Genomic DNA, 19,024 nt, shown 5'->3' with positions numbered 1-19,024 from the left:
AACATCTTGTTCATAAGGTTAACTTTTCAAATTGTGGGGGCATTGACTGAAGCTGGCTGGAGTGATAGTAGTCTAAGTGCTGTGGCTAGGGAACATGCAATAATCACTCTAGATTACCAGTTCTTGACGAGGCTTCCTCTTCGTTTGCAACAGCAACATACAATCTTCACTCTAAGTTACCATTCCATCACGAGGCTTTCTCTTCTCTTCCAAATTATTATGTCTTAAGAGTCCAGCTTCATTTCGTCAATTGCTTCAAGTTGGATCATGAAGCTCTCCTTCAGCAACAGTCAGTTTTCAAGGAACTGAGATTGTAAGGTGAAAAAGTGCCTTCATATTTCACTCACCAAACTACTGGAAACTCTCTCACCAATATCCTCTACCTCATCACTCTCTTACTCCCGACCGTTCTTCAGGTTTAGGGCTTGTGCCGTGGTTGATGTCGATAAAGTTTAGAAAGATTGTTTAAGAACTCAAAAATAAAGAATAACTCTCTTTATTAATCACCAAAGAAAATAACTCAAAACTTTGGTCTCTCTCTCAATCTCTTAAACACAATCTCTCAAACTCTCTCTCAAAACTCATAAGGTTTACCATACCTTGGTAGCTCTATATATAGAGAGAATTCTAACACAATTTCCTAATCCAAATAGGTAAACTAACTTATTTAGATATCTCCTAAATAGAACTATTCCTAATTGGATTAGAATTTTTTTTTTCCTTAAGTTTCCTTCTTCTTCTTCAAGCTTATCCCAACATTCTCTCCCTTAAGCTTGAAGTCACCTCCACTCACATCTTCAACTCCAATAAGATCTCTCATTTCTTTAATCTTAATCCTTCCAAGTGTCTTTGAAGTAGCATCTTGCTCCTTTCTTAAAGACTGATTCTTTTCTTCATTCACATTTTCAAGTTCATTCTTCAGTTTCTCTATCTCTTTCTCAATTTTAGAGAATTCTTCTTAAGCAATACCTAGTTGCTGTTCAGATTCATCACGATCCTTCTTTTCTTTAGAAACAGTCATCTCCAATAACGAGATTTTATCCTTAAGATCAGTAATCTCAGATTCCATATCGAGCAATCTACCATTGCTTCCTTCCAGCTGCTTTGTCACAAATAACAGAGATGCCGAGGCAGATCTCTCCAGCTTGTTAGCTTCTTCCAATCGTTTCTCCAATTCTTTTGCTTTGTTTTGCCATTCTTCAAGTTCTTCTTTTAGCACATACAACTGAGTTGTGAAGTCTTGTTCAACAGCTCCACCAACATCACCTTCCAGTACACTCACCTTCTCTAAATTATCTTTTTCAAGTTCAGAAATCATCTTCTCTTTCTCACTCACACCCCTTTCTAAAGCATTCACAATTGAAGTCTTCTCCGCAACCTCTAATCGCAAATTACTGATAGCAGATTCCAACTGAGGAACTTCAATATAATTTCGTTGGTCCATCTGTCGTTGCAACATCGGACATTTAAATTGCTCATGTTCATCGTCTTCCTCCTCAATTACAGGAAGTTCTTCACTTTCACTTTCATCCGCCTCTTCTGCGATCTGCTCTGTTTCTTCTCTGTTTGAATTTTCTCCCATGCTCTGTTCAGGAAGCTCTTCACTCTCGCTTTCTTTATTTACACTCTCAAGATCCTTTGATAGATTCTCCTTCTCCTTCAATGCTTCATCTCGTTCTCGGTTAGATTCTCGGTTTCAACTTCCATGTTCACTTTGTACAACCTGTTCTTTGATCGATTTGCTTTCACCAACAGATTTCCATCACGATCATGTAGAGTTAAGTAGCCTTTCTTCATTCTTACATCACATCCTGCTTCGGTTGCTTGCCCCAGACTTAAGATATTACTTTTAAGCTCAGGTATGTAATAGACATTGGCCAAGATTTTTCTTTCTCCTTCTTTTGTTACAAACAAGATTGGACTTGTGCCTTTGATATCAATTCGTGAATCATCACCAAACCTCACCTTTCCTGTGATAGTCTCATCAATCATGGAAAACCAAGCACGATTCCCTGTCATATGATTACTCGCACCATTATCCAAGTACCAAGCGTTCTCTGAATCTTTTTCGAAGTCTTTAGGCTTTACATTCTTCTCGTTGAGATACACCACCTCATGCATCATGAGTGATTCAGCTTCTTGCGTGTTATCTCCTTCATTCTCTTCAGATTCTTGAGCCTTGATTAGTTTTAGTAGACGATCTGGACATTCGGATGCGTAATGCCCTTGTTTATCACACCTGAAACATGTAATCTTGGATTTATCCAAAGATTGATATCCGAATCTTCCTCGACCTCTTCCGCGACCACGACCTTGACCTCTACCTCTTCCACCTTCTTGTGATGGCTGTGAGTAAGAATTAGCGTACATGAGTTTGCTTTGGTCTTCTTCTGCCTCTTCTTCATCACAAATTCTTTCTTCATACGTCTTCAATCTTCCTACAATATCTTCAAACGATGTTGTTTTAAGATCGAGAAATTGTTCAATAGCTGCAATTATGCTAATGTATTTTTTTCGTGGTAAGCTCTTGAGAAATTTCTTAACGATCTTTGTCTCCTCAATGGTTTCACCCAACGATGCAGATTTTGTGGAAATTTCTGAAAGTTTTCCAACAAACTCGTCGATGGTGTCGCCTTCCTTCATCTTCAACCTATCGAACTCGGCCATGAGAGTCTGCAGTCTTGCCTCTCGTACCCTATCAGCACCGAGATTTCTAGCTTTAATCGCATCCCAGACTCCTTTAGCAGTTGCTTGTTTTCCAACCTGTAAGATTAGAGATTCGGGAATTGATTGAAACAGAAGAGCTCGGGTTAGATCGTTTTTCTCTTGATTGTCAGAGCCCGGATCAATCGTTTCCCAAGCTTTGTGCACACGTAGAGTAGCCTCCATCCTCATGCTCCATACAGTGTAGTTTGAGTTACTCAACATCGGACATTTAACGGATGAAGCTACTCCTTCTTTTGGTTTGGCTACAACGATATCACCCATCTTTGCTAAGTAGTTTCTCCTCTCTCACGTCTGAATGGATCTCACCGCTCTGATACCAAATAAAGTTTAGAAAGATTGTTTAAGAACTCAAAAATAAAGAATAACTCTCTTTATTAATCACCAAAGAAAATAACTCAAAACTTTGGTCTCTCTCAATCTCTTAAACACAATCTCTCAAACTCTCTCTCAAAACTCATAAGGTTTACCATACCTTGGTAGCTCTATATATAGAGAGAATTCTAACACAATTTCCTAATCCAAATAGGTAAACTAACTTATTTAGACATCTCCTAAATAGAACTATTCCTAATTGGATTAGAATTTCTTTTTTCCTTAAGTTTCCTTCTTCTTCTTCAAGCTTATCCCAACAGTCGAATCTATTACCTTTCCTTGTTTTCCATTCGACATCCAGATATGTTGTCGGTGCATAGACAGACTCGGGAACCACTTTGATTCTGCTGATTTTCCACAACGCTTCTATACATCAAAGTTTAATGGTCGTCTGGTTATATTCGACTGTTCTTTCCCTCTAGCCGATCAACTTAAACTACAATCACGTGGATATACAGTTTCGTTTCATTGCTGAAGACTCTACATTGAAACTAAAAGGATGCGGTGTACTACTTCTCGGGAACGATCCATTCCTGGGTAACCAACCTTGTAATCCAGATATTATTTCACATAATTGTGAAAGAAGCACACACAATAATGTTAACTTGGGAGACCATGAGACTCAACACAATCAAGAGCATGGAAATAGTGGTGTAGATAGAAAGATAAGCAGGACGAAACTGCGGGTGGTAAGTATATGTCATAAACTGCATACTGTATTGTTAAAATAGATGCAATAATTCTTTTTCAGGACAAAACCTGAAACTATTAATCGTTGACAGGATTATTTTCTGCAGATGAAGATGAGAAGAATACTCAAGAAACTACTGAGTTCCTATGCAGAAAATTCGCAAGATACATAGGAGGATGATCATGTGGGAATTCCCTCCTTAGCGCATTCCTTCTTCGAGAAAACTTCTACGTTATTAGGTAACTCAAGAATCTCATAAGCACATCGTATCCTAGTTCCACATAAATCGTATCACTAGGCATCTTAATTAAGAGCCTATTGAATATATTTCTGCCACTGTCAAAGGAACTGGTCCAGTTGGTAATCCTAACAAAATTTATCAAGTACCAAATTAAAGCAATTATGAAACAGAAACTATGAATCGATTCTATAGCTCCATTATGTCTGAGGGCTGTAGTTATTATTTAAATCTATTGTGGTTCTTGGAATCTTCTCATTGTACTCGCTAACTTATCTTGCTATGTTATCTTATATAATATGACAATGTTTCTTCAAAACAAGCTCTAAGAATGTCACATTTGACACTCTACTCTTTTGACTCATGTCATTTTCAGTTTATTTTTTAATTTGAATGCAATAAATTTGTTTAATTGATTTTTGAGAATAATAACCACAATAGTCCTCAAATCAAATTATAAAATAAAATCAAAATTATTTAATGATAAAATAATTAAATTATATTTTTGAATAAAGAGATATTTTCCTACACTTTATTTTTATTGTTTTCCACATAATTTATAGTAAAAACCATAATTTATTTGGCGATAAAATATATTCAAACTATTCCCACACATCGCGTGGATCTTTTTCTAGTTTATAAATAAATTGCACTTAGAAATTAGAGCTTAAGAGTTCCGGACAAAGAAAAAGAAAAAGAGGTTAGAGTTTGCTTGATAGTACCAAAAGAACACAGAAAAGGAGAAAAAATGTAAAAAAGAATTGACTATTAAAACCTTGCCCCTTGGGAAACCGATCTGGTCAAACCGTGATTAATTTAAGTCAACACAGATTGAAACTTTCGTCGACTTGCATTAGAAAAATCCGAGAAATTAATCTGCTAATAACTTAGTTTTCTTCTCACAATCTCAATCGCAAAAGTCTTCGTCTCCTTCCTAAAATTAGTTTCTATCTCTCTCTCTCTCTCTCTCTAGCTCTCTCTATGGATCCTTGGTCTTCTTCTTACAATTGGGTATATGATGTTTTCCCGAGCTTCAGTGGGGAAGATGTCCGCCTAACTTTCCTCAGCCACTTGCTCAAAGAGCTTGATCGTAAAATGATCATTGCTTTCAAAGACAACGAGATCCCGAGAGGCCAGTCGCTCGATCCTGAGCTTAAACAGGCGATTCGGGATTCTAGGATCGCAGTCGTCGTGTTCTCGAAAAATTACGCCTCTTCGACTTGGTGCCTTAACGAGTTGCTGGAGATCGTGCAATACAAGGAAGAGTTTGGTCGTCAAATGGTGATACCGGTTTTCTACGATTTGGATCCATCCCACGTGAGGAAACAAACCGGAGACTTTGGAAAGATATTTCAAGAGACTTGCAAGAACAAAACAGAGGACGTGATAAATCGATGGAAGAAAGCGTTGACCGACGTTGCTAATATCCTCGGATATCATTCTGTAACTCAGTATGTTTCTATAAACCATTGTTTTGTGCTTTGATTTATGGGATTTATCGTGAGCGAACATTGTTTCATGTTCGTGAAATTATTTTTTCTCCTTGTTAGGGTTAACGAAGCAAAAATGATTGAAGAAATCGCAAATGATGTTTCCGGTAAACTGCTTTTAACTACATCAAAGGATTTTGAGGACTTTGTCGGCATCGAGGATCATATTGCAAATATGAGCGAATTGTTGGAACTGGAATCTGAGGAAGTGAGAATGCTTGGTATTTGGGGTTCCTCAGGGATTGGCAAGACTACCATCGCAAGAACTCTGTTCAACCGTATATCTCGACACTTCCAAGGTAGCATTTTCATAGACAGGGCTTTCATATCTAAGAGTATGGAAAGTTACAGTAGAGCCAATCCGGACGACTATAACATGAAATTGCACTTGCAAGGAAATTTCCTATCTAAACTTTTGAAGAAAAAGGACATAGAGATAAATCATTTAGGTGCATTGGAAGAGAGACTAAGGCATCAAAAGGTTCTTATCTTTATTGATGATTTAGACGATCTAATGGTGCTAGAAGTCTTGGCGGGTCAAACTCAATGGTTTGGATGTGGGAGCAGAATCATTGTGGTTACAACTGATAAGTATTTTCTAACGGCCCATGATATTGATCTTATTTACGAGGTGGGTCTCCCTCCTATCAAACTAGCTCTAGAGATGTTCTGTCGATCTGCTTTCAAGCAGAAATATCCACCTGATGGTTTGATGGAGTTTGCTTCCGAAGTTGTAAACCGTGCTGGTAGTCTTCCTTTGGGTCTTAACGTTTTGGGTTCGTCTTTGCGAGGATTGAACAAGGATGACTGTATGAATATGCTGCCTAGGTTTCGAAGAAGTCTAGATGGTAAAATTGAAAAAACACTTAGAGTCAGCTATGATGGGTTAAGTAGAGAAGAAGATAAAGCGATATTCCGACACATCTCATGTCTTTTCAATCATGTGGAAACCAAAGACATCAAACTGTTTCTTGCAGATAGTGAGTTGGATGTTAATATCGGGCTGAAAAACCTAGTTGATAAGTGCCTCATTCATGAAAGATGGGGTAAAGTGGAGATGCACTGTTTGCTAGAAGAAATGGGTAGAAATATTGTTCGCATACAGTCCATTGACAAGCCTGAAAGACGGGAATTTCTGGTGGATTCAAAAGATATATGTGATGTACTCACTCGAGCCATTGTAAGTTTTTCTTAGTTTTCATGGTGCTCCTTTCATTGCGCAGTATATATATGTAGACGTTTGTGTAAGTTTATGATTTTTTTTCTTTTTCTTATTGACATTATTTTATTTTTAGGGTACTCAAAAAGTTTTAGGTATATCATTGGATACATGTGAGATTGATGAGTTGCATGTCACTACAAGAAATCAGCCCATTAACGACTACAACATTAGTCGTAAATTAGTCGTTAAACATGAAAAGACGACTATCATACGACAAATATATATAGTCGGAAATCCGTAGTCGCTAAACTGTTTAGTCGTTAAATTAGTCGTTATTTTGCGACTAAATTACGACTATATATGATGAGTCGCCACATTAGTCGTAACATAGTCGTAACTATAATACGACTAACTTACGACTATGCTACGATTAAACCGCATGTATAGTTGGTCTCCTAAGTGTAGTCGTAACTTAGTCGTAAAGTTTTAGTGACTATATTACGACAATTTGGCGACTAATAATACGACTACGTTTATTAGTGACTACGTAGTCGTTAAATTTTGTGTCTAATATGCGACTATTAGACTACTATTTTTACGACTATTAGGCGACTATGTAGGTTGATAGAACAAAAGTTTGGTAAGACCTGAATTATAATTTGTTACGGTTCTGATTGTCATTCTATATCTATTTTTAAATATCAAAATTAACTTTTAAGGAAAGCAATAATAACCTAATCATAATAACAACAATTACAAAGGAAATACACATTAAGTTCGTGTTCAAACCATTTAAACATAGCAAACTACAACAGTTACATATCACACATAATGTTCACGTCAATGTTCAAGGGAAAAGGAATAGAGTTGGGAAATAGAGCAACCTATGGATCTTGTTGGGGAGTTGGCTCTGTGGTACCAGCTGAAGAAGAATGAGTGGCCATGAAGTGGAGGAATTGAGGATCAGTTTGACGCAGATACTTCTCCACCAAGGACAAGTGCTCGAGCTTGTCCTTTTGCTCAGCCGCGACTCGAGCTTGCTCAGCTTCACGGGAAGCAACCTCAGACTCTCGCCTTTCATTATATGCAACCTGCTCTTCTATTTTGCGGTGAGCATCCTTTAGCTGTTCTTCCAGAGCTTGAAAGGATGATGAGTCTCCAGGGTACTTGCGATTGCCACTGACAAGAGTGTTCTTCAGATTTCCGATTCCATACGGATTTCCCCTTGCATCTCTCTCAGTGGACTGTGAAAAGAAACATAAAGGCAAAGATTAGAGAATAACAACTTAAACTGCAAGACTATATGAATGCGTTTTGGGAAAATGAACCTGAAGAAAAATGGTGGTTTTCTCCTCTGTTGTGAGCTCCCGAGCTCGTGAAGTGCCATCAGAAACTGCAGAAGTATCTGCCTCTAGCTCATTCAACCTATCAAGCACATTCTGCTCATAAGTTTTTGCAATCTTCTCCGCTTTCCGATCAACATATGTACCATCCGGCCTTGTATGTGTCTTGATGAAAACTTCACCAAGACTTACCGGTCTTCCCAATTCCTCTTCCTGCAATGTAACCAAATAAACATATATTAACATCTCCAAAACAGATGTCTGAATTCATAGTTACAAAGTTTAATAACAAGAAGTAACAGAATTAAACTTACCATCTCGTCTTGGATTTCTTGATAAGACTTAGGCCCTGAGAAGTGGATGTGAGGACCGATACCGTTGCGGTCAGACATACGAGCATTGGAATAGGTCTTACTCCTTTCCTGAGCTTCTTCTGTGTCCCAGTAAGCGCACATTGTTTCCCAGAGAGTATTGCCAATCCACGTAGGTTGAACTCGAGAAGTCCTAACGCCGCTAACCATGTCTTTCATGCGGCGTGCGATGATCTCCTCGAAGTGATATTGCACAGTCCCTGTGATTAATGGATCCCAGGTGTGTGTTTTCTACAAAAAAAAAGAGATAATGTGAGTGAAAAAAACACAAAAATTCTACATAGTCATGGATATAAGACAGAACACTGTACCGCAAACTCGAGAAAGTATCTTTCTTGTCTATCCCGAGGCACACATGACCAGCTATAGAAAGGACCATCGAATTTGTTTGTAAAAATTTTAGTAATCTTCCGAACCAGTCTCGATTTCTTGTCGCGAGTAAACCTCCAAACACATGAAACAATCAAAGAAGAAAAGAAGTTATCAAAACTCAACATCAGAAAAATTAAAAAAGGTTACAAATAGAAATAAGGAGATAAAACAAAGGAAACCAGAGAGTGTTGCCACATAGTCTCACCAAAACAGAATATCAGAAACCTAAACTTAAGCAAATAATCGGAGAACTATGGTTAAAACAGTCACATTCACAAAACTCATAAACCATCACAGAATTAAGCATAAAACAGTCACATTAGTCATCACACAACTCTTAAACCATCAGATAACTACTCATTACCCATCAGAGACATTGACGGAATTCTACACAAGTATGAAAAAACAAGTTCACATTAAACATCACTCATTACCAAACACATTCACAGAATTTAGAATCTTCTACTACTCATTACCATTCAGAGAACATAACAAACAAATCCACAATTCTACAGTTGTCTAAAACAACAAATCCACAATTTTCTACCCGTCACAACAGAGTTTGTTTCATACCATTTCGTATTTGGTCGGGGTTTGAAAGACAGGACAGTGGTGACGAGTTCCCTATCTGGCACCGCAAGCAACGCATTGAGAGCACGCAGCGAGTCCTCCTGGAGCTCTGGCAACACTGGAGGATATTCTTCTTGGAAGTTGTTGCCTTGAGAAGACGGATGGCTGTGAGCCTGAAAGTTCTGATTTGGAGAATTTTGATCTTCCTCCTGAAGATTGGGTTGTGTAGGTGGATTAAACTGGACTTCTTCAGATCGAGCCGGTGGATCTACTTCACGTTGTTGATTGGTGGAGTTCTGGAAAAGTTGAACCGGCGGCGGATAGTTGCGGAAGTGGGGAGCTGTCGTCGGCTGGCCTTGCAAATTGGCCTGAGGTGCTTCAGGCGACTGCGTCGGAGGAACTTGAACCGCCGCCGGCGTGAAGTTGTACTGTTGAGGTAGCGTGCTTGGTCGTTTGGAAGGCGCTGACCCACCGGCTCGCTGAGACACGTTAGGGATTGTTTTTCGCTTTCGTCCTCGTCCTCCACCGGCGTTAGGCATCGTAGAATCAAAAGACAGAGTAAACAGAATCAAACTAGGGTTTACAGAAGAAAGAGATTGGAGATCGAAGAACTAGGGTTTACAGAATCAAAAAAGGAATGAAGCAGAGAGATTGGAGATCGAATTAAAAGCAGAGAGATGAGAGATCGAAGGTAGAAGCAGAGAGATGAGAGATCGAATTAAAAGCAGAGAGATGAGAGATCGAATGTTTAGAGAAAGCGGAGAAAACGAAGAAGAAAGATCGAGAAGAATGAAGAACTAGGGTTTCTCTTCATTTTTACCAAGTGTTAGTGGGCTTTGGCCTCGTAAAAGGCCCAAATATTTTGAGTAGTCGCTTTTTAGTCGCTTTTTAGTCGCTCCTTCATTTTGGGTTTGGGCCTCCTAATTTGTTAGCCCAATATTAGTCGCGTTTTAGTCGGTAAAAAATCACTACTTAATTTTTTCATAATTAACATAATTTAACTAATTAAACATAATGGGATTCAGTAAAATAATAATTAAACATGTTTTATTTATAATTTTAATAATCTTCAGACCATGTTTCGTCATCGTCAGAAGACGATAAATTACACTGGAATTCATCTTCTGGTTCAGCATCATCAACATCGTAATCGAGGATTATTGGGTCAAAATCTTCAACTCGATTGTCAAGTACAATATCTTCAATTGTAGTCAGCAAAACACCATCATCATTTTCTGTTTGCAAAAGAGTTGGATCGTCATTGGTTTCATATTCTCCTGAAATGTTTCCCTTCGGATTCACTTTTAGAACATTGAGCCAAATGCTCTTTGGTTTCTTCGTATATGGATAAGGAATATAACAAACTTGATCTGCTTGAGAAGCTGTATACAAAAGTTATTCATGTATAAATATATATACGGAATATATATGTTTTAAATATATAGAATTTTAATATACAAGTATACGTACCTAGAACAAATGGCTCGTATTTATTGTATTTTCTCGTTGATAGAACGTCTACAACGCCACTTTGGCTCCGCCGAGTGCCTCTACCGATAACAGGGTCATACCAATTACACTTAAAAAGTGTGATCCTCAAATTGACCATGCCCTCATACTGGAGTTCTATGATATCAATTAAGTTCCCATGGAAATCCGCTGAATCAGATGCATCCGCGTAATTTTCACCTTTAACACTTACCCCATAGTTACATGTCTTTCGTCCAGCTCCGTGATTCTGCGTATGAAACAAATAGCCTCTTGTAAAATACATTGGCCAAGTTTTAACCTTGTTCAAAGGTCCATGTACAATCTCTTGAACCCAAGTAGGAAATGGAGAAGTATCGTTCCAATATGTAACCTATATATAAACACACATCAATATATATAATTAGAAATTGAAATACATGATCATCACTTAACCCAATTAAAAAAAATATGTTGACATACATAATCTTTAACCCATAATTGATATTCTTCAGCTCTTTTTGTGTATAGTTCTTTCTCGGTCAATTCTGGATATTTTGCAGAAAGAAAATCCTCGAACATACTATACAAACACAAAAAATATATGAATAATCATAGTGGATATTGTAAATTAAAGAGTGATTTTTGGAAGATATGTTTTATACCTCTCAATTGGTTGAAAATAGGCACAATTTCGTAAAACATATGCATGTGCGCTTTGGTAGTCTTTCTCTGAAAGCCATACTTCACGCATTTCTCCACTTGGACGGCCGACTTGCGTAAATATGTTAGGTACCCCAGGAACATGATATACAGGAACTTCACCTTCATCGAATCTTGTTAACCTGATCCAAATTGACGAGTTAATATGTTAGAAGTACATGCCAAATATAAACATATATATATATATATATATATACACATTTACCTTGATTTTGTTTGTATATGTTCTGCAAAGTAGTGCTCTGAAAAATAAGCAATCTCGTCATTGATATATGATTCAACAATTGATCCTGCAGCATATCTTTTGTTCTTTGCTTTTCCTTTCAACTTTTTGAAAAATCTCTCAAAAGGATACATCCATCTATATTGGACCGGGCCGCCTAATTCAGCTTCGTAAGGGAGATGTATAGGCAGGTGCTCCATCACATCGAAAAATGATGGTGGAAAGATCTTTTCCAAGTTGCATAAGATTAAAATAATATTCTGTTTTAGAATTTGAACACGACTTTTCTGTAAAGTCCTCGAACATAAGTCCCGGAAAAATGCTCCAATCCCTGAAATATATATTCAAATTACATATATTAGATAAAATACTAGAATAATATATTGTTAAGTGTCGCAAATAATAAGTAATTAGTAGTACCTGATAACGCAAGGTGTACGTTCCGGTCAAGGAGTTCTGCAAAGATAAATGGAAGTAGTCGCTCCATAAAAACATGGCAATCATGACTCTTCATGCCTGAAAACTTACCATTCTCCATATCTACACAAGTAGCCAAATCTGAGGAATAACCATCTGGGAATTTAACCGAATGTTTCACACATTCCAATAAACTCGCTTTGGCTTGGTCTGTCAATATATATGCTGGGAATGGAGCTTTACCCTTACTATCAATATGTAAGGCTGGCCGAGAACAAAATTTTTCAATATCCAATCTTGACATGATGTTGTCTTTTGATTTACCTTTCACACTCATAAGAGTATTCATGATGTTGTCCAGAAAATTCTTCTCTGTATGCATCACATCAATATTGTGTCGCAGATTGAGATCTTTCCAGTAAGGCAGCTCCCATAATATGCTTTCCTTGTGCCAGTTATGTTCCTTCCCATAGCCTGGCATCTTTTTTTCATGACCGTTGCCACCAACGTCCTTGGTTTTTGGTGGATTTACGCCATCCAACCGCTCATAATAAACTTGCTCACCGGTCAAAGATTCAGGTGGATACTCTTTAGAAGCGTCTCTTCCTTTAAGGAAGTCTTTTTTGTTTTTCCGTAATGGATGACCATGAGGAAGAAATCTTCGGTGACAATCAAACCAACATGTCTTCCTTCCATTAGGTAGATAAAATGACTTTGTACTTTCCATGCAAATTGGACAAGACAGTTTACCGTGTGTGGTCCATCCTGATAACATGCTATACGCCGGAAAATCGCTTATCGTCCACATCAGCACTGCTTTTAGATTAAAATTTTGATTCAATGACACATCAAATGCATCAACTCCAGTAGACCACAACTCTTTTAGCTCCTCAATAAGAGGTTGGAGGAAGACATCGAGACTACCTCGCGGGTGATTTGGCCCAGAGTTCAGAATTGTGAGAAACAAGTACTCTGTATTCATGCACATACCTGGGGGTAAATTATATGGAGTCAGGATCACAGGCCACAACGAATGATTACGAGACATGCCAAATGGATTGAACCCATCTGTACATAAGCCAAGATATACATTTCGGGGTTCTTCCGCAAACTCGGGATTTTGCTCTTGGAAATATCTCCACTCTGCCGCATCTGAAGGATGATTCATTTCTCCTTCCTTTGATTGGTGCTCGGAATGCCATCGCATTGCCGCTGCTGTCTTGTGGCTCTGATACATTCTCTTCAATCGGTCACCAATAGGTAGATACCACATTCGACTATATGGTACTTTGGTTCTACGACGATCATCCTTAGGCTTCCATCTTTGTGCACCACAAAACCGACATTGATCTTCTTTTTCAGTTTCTTTCCAGAAAAGCATACAATTGTTCATACAAACATCAATTGTATGATATGGAAGACCTAAATTGCGCATCAATTTTTCGGTCTGGTAATGCGAACCGGTTGCCTGGTTTCCTTCTGGTAAAAAATCTGTCAACATTTGGCAAACCGAATCCACTAACTTTTCACTCATATTATACTCTGCCTTATTATGCATGAGTCGAGCAGCTAACGATAACTGCGATTGACCTTCACGACAACCATCGTATAATGGGTTTTGTGCACCTTCTAACAAGTCGTAAAATTTATTTGAATGGTTACGTACTGGTTCTTCGACATTCTGATAACCTGTATCCTGATCATAGTTATCATCAAACCCCACGTTATAACGAAATGCATCGTTCACCATATCCACATAAGGATCTTCTACAACATAACCCACCTCTTCATGATTCTCACTTTGATATGTCCTATCAGTGTGACTCGTTCCTATATCCATATTGAGTTCTTCCCCATGTCTATACCAAACATAATAATCTGGCATAAATCCTTGACTAAACAAATGACTACTAACTCTTCTACCCGAGACCATATGTTTTTCATTCTTGCACACACTACAAGGACAGTGAAATTTACCGCGGTTACTCTGTACTATAGGCTGGCTATTAGCAAACGTCATGAATTCCTCCACACCGGCTACGTACTCTGCTGACAAATTTCCCGTTACTTCGTCGAACCGCTTGTACATCCACTCCCGATAACCACCATTACCGCCATAATTGTAATTTCCCGTCATTACCAATAAAATATAAAGAAACTAATTTTTTGAAAAGTGTTTATTCCAAATTCGTTTTTTTTTTTCGAATTCGTTTTTTTTTCTTATGTGAAGGAAGAGAGAGGAGATGAGTGAAGAGAGTGAGTGCTGTTTTCTTTTATATAGACAATTTTTGGGCGACTAATTGGCGACTAAAAGTTGTAGTCGCCAAAAAACCGGTACACCTACCACAAACGAAAAAAACGTGTTTTTTAACTGTAAAATACGACAAATTGGCGACTAATTTACGACTCGCCGAAAGAGTCGTAATGTAGTCGCCAATTTAGCGACTAATATATACTGTCGGAAAATAGTCGCTAAATTAGCGACTAATATACGACTATAATATATATTCTACTTATTAGTCGGTAAATAGTCGCCAAATAGCGACTACATTACTGACAACCTGTTTTCGTCGCTCTTTGGCGACTAACTTATGACTACTTTGCTTTAGTCGTTAAATAGTCGTAAAATTGTGACACAATAGTCGGTAAAATTGGCGACTACATTAATAGTCGGAAGCTGTAGTCGGTAATCGACTGTTTTCTTGTAGTGTGTACATGAGAATGCTTTCAAAGGGATGCGTAATATCCGTTTCCTAGAAATAAAGAAATGTCCTTCCAAAGAAGTCAATTTGCACTTACCTGAAAGCTTCGACTATTTACCCCCTAAACTTAAACTATTGTGTTGGCCCGATTATCCAATGAGATCTATGCCTACTACGTTTAGTCCTAAAAACCTCATCAAGATCAAAATGCAGTTTAGCAAGCTAGAAAAGCTATGGGAAGGAGTTGCGGTAAGCGTTGAAAATAATTGTTATGTTATTAATGTAGCGTAATTATACTGCTTAATTATTTCACTTTTTAGATAACAAATTGACAATCATGTCACTGAGCTCTGTGTTTTGTTTGGTTGAGTACAGTCGCTTACATGTCTCAAGGAAATGGATTTGTATGGATGTGCATACTTGAAAGAAATCCCAGATCTTGCAATGGCCGCTAATCTGGAAACACTTATTCTTGTGTTTTGCGTGAGTTTGGTAAAGCTTTCTTCCTCAGTACAAAATCTCAACAAACTGACGACATTGGACATGAAGTTCTGCATGAGTCTGGAGACTCTTCCAACCTTCATTAACCTCAAATCTCTCAACTACCTTGATCTCAAAGGATGCTTGCAGTTGAGGAATTTACCTGAAATCTCAATCAAAATCTCAAAGCTAATTCTAAACGATACAGCCATTGAACAAATCCCTTGTAATTTGCGTCTTGAGAATCTGGTTGAGCTTCAAATGAGAAACCTAATGGGTGAGAAACTAAGGAAAGGGGTGCAGGTATGTAGTTCCAATCTTTTAACGTTTTCTATTACTAACAATCTTACCAGAAATGACCGTGGCTAGGTATAATTAAGGAAGTTAGCTATTATATTGAATTAGTTTAAGAAATTTCTTTTTCAATTTGTAATTCTTTGGTTGTTGAAATATATATTTGTTTGAGCTAATTACAGAATTTAGCAATTATTCGTATATTCAAATATGTTATGAACATATGTTTGGTATATAATAATACCAAATTCAACCCGTGCATGGAGTCTATATATACATTTGAATCCCAGTGAAAATATTGCGTGTATAATCTATTACTCGTCATTTTCAAAATTGCTTGCATAATCAAATTTTCAAATAATTAGAGGTGTCAAACCTTATTTAACCCATCTCATTATATAATCTTAACATATCATCTGTTATAAGGATCATAACTCTTTCTATCATATAATACACTACACTTAACATGCCGCCTGCTATAAATATTTTAAATATATACTCAACAAAAATAGTTTTCTCTTTCTAGAAGTGGTGTACAAATATGTGAAGGTGTACGATGTTGTAGATGGTGCGCAAGGTAGTGTATAGTGTGACCCACTATCTCATCGTTTCATGTACACCATATTTTACATCATTTCAATATATTTTGTAATTGTACACTATTATAAATTGTCGATTGTACACCACCTTATACACTGTCATACCATGTATACCACTTCTTACATCAGTATCATACATTATTTTTACATTATCACCATACCATTTGTACACCATTTTTTCCATTATCACATACATCGTTGGGTTGATATTAAATAAAAAAATGTCACATCTACAAATACATAAAAATTGGATTTTTTAGATTCGCAGAAATTTTTTAGGGATTAATATGTTTTGTGGTAAATTTTTTATTCAAGAATTTCTACCAAAACAAACTAAAAATATTGTAAAAAAAAAAGTTTCTGACTTTATGTCATTATGTAGCAAATAAAAACTAAAAAAGAATAAATAAGTCGTTTACAATTATTTCTATTAGAAAAAGTTATATTAGAAAGGATAGAAAAATGTCTATTTTTCAATTTAAAAATAAAACTTTTACGTATTTTATAAATATTTGTGGAAATACTGTCTACTTTACAAATTTTCTAAATTGTTAACATATGACATATCTAAATTGATTATTTGGTTCAGCCGTTTATGCCCCTCCAGGCGATGCTGTCTCCCACTTTGACGAAGTTGCAGCTAGAGAATATGCCAAGTTTGGTGGAGCTTCCTTCTTCGTTTCAGAATCTCAATCAACTAAAATATTTGCACATCCAATACTGCATAAATCTAGAGACTCTGCCCACCGGAATCAACCTCCAATCTCTTGTTAACCTTAATTTCAAGGGATGCTCACGGTTGAGGAGCTTTCCTGAAATCTCAACCAACATCTCAAGTCTCGATCTAGACGAAACAGGGATTGAAGAGGTTCCTTGGTGGATCGAGAACTTCTCTAACCTTGGTTTGCTAAGTATGGATCGTTGCAGCAGGCTAAAATGTGTATCCTTACACATTTCTAAACTGAAACATCTTAAGAAAGCTTACTCTTCTGATTGTGGGGCATTGACTAGAGTTGATTTGAGTGGATATGAAAGTGGGGTGGAGATGATGGAAGCAGACAATATGTCCAAGGAGGCCTCTTCTTCTCTTCCTGATAGTTGTGTCCCCGATCTCAATTTCTGGAACTGCTTCAACTTGGATCCAGAAACTATCCTGCGCCAACAATCAATTATTTTCAATTACATGATATTTCCAGGGAAAGAAGTGCCATCATATTTCACTCATCGTACAACCGGAATATCCTCTCTAACCATCCCTCTACTCCATGTTCCTCTCTCCCAGCCAATCTTCAGATTTAGGGTTGGTGCAGTGGTAACTAATAATGACGAAGTACATATCAAGGTAAAATGTGAGTTCAAAGGCATATGTGGGAACAGCTTTGATGTCTGCTCTGATTTCTATGTTTATACAAATTACAAGGAAGTTCGGGAGGGTGGTCATATGTTAACTATATTGGACTGTCGTATCCCCCTAAACGAAGATAATACTCCCTTAGCTCAACGGGACTACGATCACGTGGATATGCAGATTGATGCAAGTGATGATTGTATAAAAGGATGGGGTATACGACTCTTAGAAGACTGTTCATCACCGGAGAACCAACTTGGTAATCTAATCAATATTAAAGGACTTGTGAAGTCTGGAGACATCAATGTAGAGACAGAGAGAAGCAGAAAGCGAATGCGGGTAACTATTAAGCATGAATTATAACATATTATATATATATATATATATCGTAACTATTTTGCAAGATCAATCAAATACTATTTTTATATAACAGATCACTGGATTTATTTCTTTGCAGATTATGTAAAGGACCACTAGAGAAACCTCAAGATGAACACGTACAAGACATGAATCTTTGATTTCGAATACTGAAATGAGTAGCTTTGCGAGTTATGATGGAACATGAACAAACAAGGAGGAGACATGCAGAGAGTTTTAAGGTAACTTCAAAATCTCATAAATTGTGACACTGAGCATATACAGGAGCATTTTTACTTAAACAATGATTCAAAAGACTCTTACACCATCCAAAGAGTTGGTTTCAATTTGTGATTTCATACGATGCTGTTCAGATTCTTTTTTTGATTAGAACGTAATTTTGCCAGGCCGAGAATTTGGAGAAAGCAATGTAAAGACATAGAGGGAAGCAGGAAACGAAACTGGAGTCTTAATCTGAATATAAACATTACATATTACAACACTCTTTCCTTGGGTTGAAGTAGAAACTATTATTTATGATAGATCACTTGATTGTTTCTGTAAATGATGTGAAAGGGTAACACAAAAATCTGCTGCGATGTACTTATGCCAATCTGCAAGATCACTCGATATCACTTTGAATCTTCGATTGCCAATCTGGAGCCCGAGTTAGATTTATTTTTGACTTCAAGTTCAATATGGAGTATGTAATTAGGAAATTATGAACACATTCTGCCACAGCCATAAAGTTAGTCTAACTTGTAACTCCATTCGTAGACCTGGAGGAATTGTAGTATACTGTCTGCTTGTGTTAGATTTCATTAATTTAATTTAGCCCAATGCTATGTGGAACTTCCATTTATCTTTGGACATGTTTTTCAAGCTGATGAAAGCAATAGAGACAACGAGCCTGAATACGTTGAAAAATCTGGAGACAGAGAGAAAAGGAAACAAATCAAGATAACTAGGCATTAGTCATGAATTAAGCAGAGTTATAATTTTAGGTATCTGTTATTACGGAAACTATTTTCTATGATAAGTTCACATTGGATTAATGTTTTTGCAGGATTGTGTAATA

The 19,024-nt window shown here is 37.2% G+C and overlaps 2 protein-coding genes across 2 annotated transcripts; one reads left to right on the top strand and one right to left on the bottom strand.

The window, feature by feature from the left end:
- The first annotated feature begins 4,616 nt into the window (after positions 1–4,616).
- LOC9301262 (protein VARIATION IN COMPOUND TRIGGERED ROOT growth response) lies at positions 4,617–18,828 on the top strand. The gene is made up of 8 exons (XM_021025377.1): positions 4,617–5,479; positions 5,579–6,698; positions 6,814–6,869; positions 14,877–15,117; positions 15,244–15,651; positions 16,831–17,928; positions 18,047–18,188; positions 18,354–18,828. Exons 1-7 carry the CDS (start codon positions 5,010–5,012, stop codon positions 18,053–18,055), a joined length of 3,402 nt encoding a protein of 1,133 aa, XP_020881036.1. The 5' UTR covers positions 4,617–5,009; the 3' UTR covers positions 18,056–18,188; positions 18,354–18,828.
- On the bottom strand, positions 11,394–14,224 carry LOC110228340. Its single transcript, XM_021025421.1, has 3 exons — positions 12,170–14,224; positions 11,732–12,080; positions 11,394–11,648 (listed from the first exon to the last, which is right to left on the bottom strand). Exons 1-3 carry the CDS (start codon positions 14,184–14,186, stop codon positions 11,435–11,437), a joined length of 2,580 nt encoding a protein of 859 aa, XP_020881080.1. The 5' UTR covers positions 14,187–14,224; the 3' UTR covers positions 11,394–11,434.
- Positions 18,829–19,024: the final 196 nt, after the last annotated feature.

This window comes from Arabidopsis lyrata (assembly GCF_000004255.2).
Source record: "Arabidopsis lyrata subsp. lyrata unplaced genomic scaffold ARALYscaffold_8, whole genome shotgun sequence".
NCBI lineage: Eukaryota > Viridiplantae > Streptophyta > Magnoliopsida > Brassicales > Brassicaceae > Arabidopsis > Arabidopsis lyrata.
Note: the sequence above shows the minus strand (reverse complement) of the source record. Positions and strands in the feature narration are given on the sequence as shown.